At 47.7% G+C, this 7,092-nt stretch overlaps 1 protein-coding gene across 1 annotated transcript in view; it reads right to left on the bottom strand.

The window, feature by feature from the left end:
- Positions 1 to 90: 90 nt before the first annotated feature.
- prdm11 (PR domain containing 11) overlaps positions 91 to 7,092 on the bottom strand; it is an 8,273-nt gene continuing 1,271 nt past the window's right edge. Inside the window, exons 4-9 of the mRNA XM_037683120.1 lie at positions 4,339 to 4,416; positions 3,984 to 4,240; positions 3,833 to 3,900; positions 3,401 to 3,588; positions 2,529 to 2,921; positions 91 to 2,417 (exon numbers count right to left, since the gene is read on the bottom strand). Of these exons, the coding sequence (XP_037539048.1) occupies positions 319 to 2,417; positions 2,529 to 2,921; positions 3,401 to 3,588; positions 3,833 to 3,900; positions 3,984 to 4,240; positions 4,339 to 4,416 (3,083 nt within the window). The 3' untranslated portion in view covers positions 91 to 318. The remainder of the gene's footprint in view (positions 2,418 to 2,528; positions 2,922 to 3,400; positions 3,589 to 3,832; positions 3,901 to 3,983; positions 4,241 to 4,338; positions 4,417 to 7,092) is intronic.

Here is a 7,092-nt window from a genome sequence, read left to right as displayed (position 1 = left end):
TGGGGTGGCCATCTTGGATTTTGACATGGCAACCCAAGTTTTTTGATAGTGACCTTACCTAAATACAGCCACACCAAAATGGACCTCACTTATTTTTCTAGTTATCATACAACAGCGACGGGGGGTTTCATCCACTCGGCTGCAAGTCTGACAGTAAATTATTAACCATTATTTACTCTTCCTAATCTTTGCTCAAGTTTAATAAAAATCATCTGTGTGATTGTGAGTTGTAGATTTAATCAGATTCTACTTTCAGGTCGTCTTTAAGCCATCAGGGCAGAACTCTGCGTTGACGTCAGAGTTGTGCAGAACCGGTTTCTAATCCACAACAGACGTCCTGCTCAACACTTCGGCAGAGAGAGAGCAACTGCTGCCGGATTTTTCCTCAAACCAGCCGTCCAACGCCCGCTTTGCATCAAAGCAGCCAATGGGCGGCCCGTTAACGGCCACCGTGAGTAGATCATTCATCTGCTCCAGCGTTAGTCGGGAACGGTTGTTCTTACACATCTTCTGCAGAGATCCTCGGCCTTTGTCACAGCAGGCCGTGGAGCTGGGCAGGACCCTGATGAACTGCACGGCCCTGTTCAGAAGTGGAAACCGCTGCTTGTACTTGCAGATGTGACCAATGAGCTCCTTCAAACCATTCATGCTGTAGTAGTCCGCCTTCAGATTCTTCCACTCCACCAGCAAGCTGCTCTGTGCCTCTGGCAGGTCCTCCTGACCAGCAGAAGGAACGGACTCCAGGTGGCTGGAAATGATCTGGATCTCCTCCTCACCGTAGGCTTGCAGGTCTTCGTGGCTGTCAGGCCAGCTGGACAGGTCCAGTACCTTGCAGGCTTTGGAAAAGGAGCGGCTCTGCAGGTCTAGCCTCTGAGACAGGATCCCCTTGCTCCTGTTGCAGATCTTTTCTCGGATGGACTGAAACTTGGACTCTGCAACTCTTAGATTCTTCAACTCCACACCGTTGAAACTTTCTTTGAAGTTTTCTTCAAACTCCTGCAGATATTCACCGGGGCAGTCCACCAGCTGGTTGATCTCCTGAATTGCCGCCTCGATCTTGGCTTCCACCTGCGACACCAGAAGGTGCTCCCCTTGAAAAGTCAGGGCTAATCGGGACAGAACAGCTATGATGTCCAGGAGGAAGTAGATGAGTTTGACAGACTGGTAGTCCAGGAGAAACTGGAGGAGCGTGAGAGCGATGGCTGCAGCGTCAGCCCTCTGAGTTTGGCAGCTGATCTCCTTCAGGTGGGCCACGACCTCGAGGTAGTCTTTGATGAGTGCGCTGAGGACATTTGGCTCTCCTATAATCCAGCGTACGGCTCTGATGTCTCCCAGGAACTCTGTCTCCTCTGACAGTGTTGGTGCAGTTGATCGCAGCTCGGCCATCATTCGAGGAGAGTAGCGATAAAAACTGAGCAGCTGCTTGAGGTTGTTCTCCAGGTCCTCAAGGCAGCAGAGCTCCTTCCCACTGATGGCATCCAGAACCTCCAGATGAGGGCGGTGGATCATGATGGGAAGGCAGAGGATCCATGGAAAGGTCTTCTGCAGAGCTACATACAGGTTACCTCTTATTCCTGAAGAGATGTTGATGCCGTCCACTCCAAGACCCACTACCAGTGAGTCCTGGAACCTGAGGCCCAGGAGACTGAAGGCTTGATCCATAACCTGGAGATACCCATCCACACTGTCCATGCTCAGTCTCTGCAGGGACAGGAACTCTGTGTTGGGGAGTCCTTCATTAGTTATGAACTGGACATAAAACGCCACTAAGTCTGAGAAAAAGTCGTCACTTTGGACGTCCATTATGATGCTCAGAAAGGGAGACAGACGCATCTTCTCAGTCAGATCTTCCTTCAAAGCTCGGGCGATGTGATGGATGAGGATCTGACAGTCGCCTTCATTCATGTACTGATCCACCACTTTGAGCTCGCACTTCTTCAGCAGCTCTGCCAGTGGACGCAGGTCGGAGAAGGCCCGTCCCTCCAGGGCCAGGTGGTACGCTGCGTTGAACAGCAGCGTCATGTTCCTGCACATCTCCTCGGTCTTCTCCGGGTGCATTCGCAGCTTGTAGAGCTGCAGACACTTCTTGTGCAGGTTGCTCTGGCTGTGAAGCTTGATGGTGTGGATCTTGAACTGTTTGGAGCCGATGATGAAGGCTGACGTTCGAGACGACTGGACGGTGTATTGTCGGCAGACGTGGCACCACATCTCATTCAGGGTCGGCGAGTATCGAAGGAACCAGAACTTCTTTAGCCACTCCTGCTTGAAGCGCCGAATGCGTCTGCTTCCTCCGGGGTAAAGCTTCGAAGAGTCTTCTGGAGAAATCATGAGGTCGGCTGTGATCGATTCATCGGCTGAATCCACATCAGGGTCATCTTCATCCAGAACCACCTGAGGTGGTGTCATGGGCTCCATCCCTAAAAAAAACAAACCCAATCAACATTTTTCTAACAAAACACAAAGATTTTAATTAGATCAGAGATTTGTTGCACAAGAAAATTTGAGCTAAATATGATTTTGGAAGCTACCTTGAAAATCATCAACGGGGCCCTGCTCAGGATGTGGAGGAGCCTGATCAGGCTGGGTCTGCTCAGAGGTCAAGGTACTGATCGCGCCCCGCTGTTCTCCTCTGAGACGCAGGAGCTCCTCTTCCAGCTCCAGAATCCTCCTCTTCAGTTTGACACAGTTGGGGCAGAAGGAGGTGGAGGGTTCTGTGCTGATCTGGGTCTTCTCCTCCTTCACCTTCAGCTGAAGGCCAGGTTTATTCTCACCAAGAAGAGAAGACCGGGACAGACTGCAGTCCTCCAGAGAGGCTTCCAGAACATCTTTGAAGATGAGGTCAATCTTCTTCTTCTTGGCCGGCGGCTGGCTGTCTGACCCTTCACAGGGTCCTTTTCCAGGACTGAGTATGTTCTGCAAAGCTGAAGGTAGACAGGGAGAGTTAAAGCTAAAGACTTTACAGCTAAAGACTCAAAAAGACTAAATTAGGTCTGATTCTCTAACCCAGTCGTTCCCAACCATGGTCCCTGAGGAACACCATCCTGCATGCTTTAGTTGTTTCCCTGCTTTGACACACCTGATTTGAATGAATGGGTGATTAACAGACTTCTACAGAACTTGAAGTAATTCAATCCATGAAGCAGGTGATGGAGCAAGGAAACATCTAAAACCTGCAAGATGTTGTGCCTCGAGGACCAGGGTTGTGAACCACTGCGAGTCTAACCATTCATCAGTTAACTAAACAAACCAACCATCTAACTCCAAAATATTTATTTATATTTGTTTGTTCTCCACTAATTCACAGAATCAGAGATGTTTGTTAGAAGTCGTCCCTTCTGGCTCTTCGTTCGCTCGTCCTGACTGTAAACCTTGTGTTTAATGAACCACCTGTCCGTTTCACCTGAGTCCAGGTTGCGGTCGATGCTGTCCTGAGACACACTCTGAAGTCGTCGGATGTAGTCGTCGCTGTACCAAACCCTCAGCCTCTCCCCGACCTCCAGCCTCCTGCGGACTCTGAAGTAGATGTTTCCACCATGTTGGAACGCCGTCAGGTTCCTGTCTCTGTCCTCTGACGAGGTCCGGACAAACCTGAGAGTCAAGAACACTCGAGTCACACTCAAGGCTCACCAGAACAAGTGTGCACTGACCAAAACTAAGACACTTTGTGACTAAACTGCAAGACAATGTTCATTCACAGGAATGTTCTACGAATGTCACCATCTATTCCCTAAATTCCAAGTGAACATTCCTGTATTTTCTGACTAGCGTTTTGTCTTCAGCAGCTGTAGTCTGATGAGAGACGTGAGAAATGATCTTCAGGAAGAAGCTTCACCTCATCCAGTTGGCTTTGGTCTCATCGCCGCCGTCGACAGACTCGTACGTGTCATTCAAACCAACAATCTGGAACATCGAACAGCAAAAACAAACCCTTCAGAGGACGCCCTGTAGGAACCGGGTCCACGAGTCAGACTGGTTGAACTTACGATCCAGGAGAAGCCGGACGATTCGTCTTTGGATACCAGCTCGCCTTCATAAGGACCAAAAACCGCCCCCTTAGGGAAGACTTCATCTGCACAACGGACATCTACCTCCTCTGCCTCAGTGAGGAGCTCCAGGCCTGATGGGACGGTGAGTGCTGCCCTGTTGGCCGATCCGGGGGCCACAGGTGTGTCAGGGACGATCAGTGGGGGCCCGTGGGATGGACACTCCTCCTGGAAATAGTCCTGACACTCTTCACAGACTGGAGACAAACAAACAAACATATGAACCGTTTAGCTGACTCTCCGAGTTCAGGTTCAAAAACCTCCTTCAGAGTAAAAGTTCTCAGCTGAAACTCACACCACAGGTCTGACGGGCCCTCGCTCATGGTGGAACCATGTCTGCAGAACCCCAGGAGGCATTCCTCATCACGAACGTCTGTGGAACAAACAGAACCCGTTACGGCCGCTCCATGAAACACTCGCTGTCAGACGGTTGGAACCGCAGCTTCGAACACTTCTTCAGACCTCAGGAAACCAGAGCTGGAGCTTCAAAATAAAACAAGCTTTCTTCAAACGCGTTTAATTAACCTAAAATTATTTTATCTCGAAAAGAATCAAGACATTGCTCAACATGAACAGGACACACACGTTAGAGATGACTCCCAGCTACTGCCAGCTCAAATTTCATCTGAGTGAAAAACAAAGTAACTGTCAGGTTGGCTGTGGCAGCCATCTTAAATCAGGTTGACTCCAAACATTATTCAATAACAGATGTGCAGCTACTGATTTCATGGGTGTTTATTCTACTTTGTTGAATGGCAAACAAGATATTTTGCTAAAATAAAGGTAGCAAAGGGCTAGTAAAAAAGCTAATTGAAACCACTATCTAAAAGTAGCAAAAGGCTGGCTAAAAGCTAATTGAAACACTAACTAAAAGTAGCAAAGAGCTAGCTAGACGCTATAAGAAAACACTATCTAGAAGTAGCAAAATGCTAGCTAAAAGCTAATTGAAACAATAACTAAAAGCAGCAAGTCTAGCCAAAAGCTAGAAACCACCAGCTAAAAGTAGCAAAGGGCTAGCTAGATGCTATAAGAAAACACCATCTAGAAGTAGCAAAATGCTAGCTAAAAGCTAAGTAGTATTTTGCTAACAAACAGGTATTTACAGGCTCGTCCATCTTCCCTTCATAAATTAAGAAAACACAGATTTGACCTGTTTCTCACACAAATCAAAGATGTATTTTATTTTTAAGTTTTTGAAGAGAAACTTTTATTTATAAATATTCAACATGAATTTAGAAATTATTAATTTGTTGTACTGGAACAGAAACCTTTGTGGGTCGGGCCCGGTGTTTCAGAACCAAGTAAACAAACAATAACAACAATAAACACTAATGACACCAGGGTTTATTTTAGATTATTAATAAAAACTGAGGCTCATTCTGAGAATATTTCATGTTTGTGCAGATCCGAACCTCTTTGGGTTCCAGACAGAACCGGAACCAAATGGCTTATAATAACTCCTCGTCATCTAGACCAGAATCCACTTCATCCGAGAACTGAACTCAGATCTGCTCGCTCCACTCAGGAGCCCGGTTCGGTGGTTCTGGTGGCCACCGACAGACTGATCCACCGCGCACAGGGACGCAGCGGGGGACACGGACCGTGTCTTCCGGGTCGGTTCTGTTGCCTTCCCCTCTTCTCTGGCTACCGGTTTCGAGGCTGCAAAGTTTGGCGTCAAAATTTGGTTCCCACTCGGTCGCCCCTTCGAGCTGTGGCCACCATGTTTTTATCACAGGAAGTGACGTAGATCGGCGGAGGAAGTAGCTGTGCCAAGATTAAAGTCACCCGACTGGGTTGAGTAGGACCTCGCTGCAGCAAACAGAAAGGTACTTGACTGGGTTCGGTTCGGTCCGAGAGGCTGCTGCAGGTTCCGACCCAGTTGGAAACAGAGACTCAGCTGGACTTTAAAGAACCACGTTCAGAAGGATTCGGCAGAACTACAGTAGACCAGGTCCAGTTCAGTCTCACCTGAACCAGGTCCGGTCCAAAAACCAGTCACATTTGGACCAGGTCCAGTCCTAAAACCAGTCTCATCTGGACCAGACCCGGTTCTGCCACCTGACAGACTGTATAGTTGGTTCCATTTTTGTAAGGATGATCCAGTTCAGGTTGGACCCGTCCCTGTATCCTGATTTTAGAACTGATTTATGATGCAGAACCAGGGTCTAGTCCTCATTTCCCTTCCAAAGATCTGGACTGTTGAAATGGTTCCGATCCAGTTCTGCAGACTCCCTGCAGCTCCTTCAGTTTTTGGACTTTGTCTCAGCTTCGGTCCAAACCCGACCCAGCTTGGTTCTTCTTTAAAAACTTCATGAATCTGAACGAGTCAACCTGAAAGAACTTCTGCAGCAGATAAACAGAACTTGACATGAACAAAGACAAGAACCAGAACCAGAGATCCACCAGACCTCAGATCTTTAATGGCTTATTTTGATTTTCTAAAAAAATGTAAATATTTACAAGAACCGTGGCTTCTCTTCAGGTTCTGCTGCTTCTTTACGAACCGGTCCAAAAGTTATCAGAAACATTTGAGATTTTCCGCTTTAACAAATAGAACTTCAAACAACTGAACTTCAAAAACAAACAAACAGCAGCATCAACAGACTGCTCCAAAGAGACAAAGTTCGGTTCTGAACAAACCAAGTTGTTTGGATCAGACAGTTAACATCAGCTGAGGCTCAACGGTTTCCATGGAAACAGTTTGTTTTCAAAACGTTCACTCATTTCAGACAGAACCGACCCGTTCTGTCTGACCCAATCAGAAGTTTACACCTGAAAATCAACAAGACTAGCTAGAAGCTAAAAGACAAATAATAGTTAAAAGTAGCAAAAGGCTAGCTGGAAGCTAATCAGGACCTGTCCAGGTTTCCCTGCGATGAATTCGGGACCTGCCCAGGTATCCTTGCGATGGACTCAGGACCTGTCCAGGTGCTCCAGGTGTCCTTGCAATGGACTCAGATCCTGCCCAGGTGTCTCTGTGATGGACTCAGGACCTGCCCAGGTGTCTCTGTGATGGACTCGGGACCTGTCCAGATGTCTCTGTGATGGA

This window comes from Nematolebias whitei, chromosome 10, assembly GCF_014905685.2.
Source record: "Nematolebias whitei isolate Nwh7 chromosome 10, NemWhi1, whole genome shotgun sequence".
In the NCBI taxonomy this organism is placed as follows: domain Eukaryota; kingdom Metazoa; phylum Chordata; class Actinopteri; order Cyprinodontiformes; family Rivulidae; genus Nematolebias; species Nematolebias whitei.
This window is presented reverse-complemented; position numbering and strand designations above follow the sequence as displayed.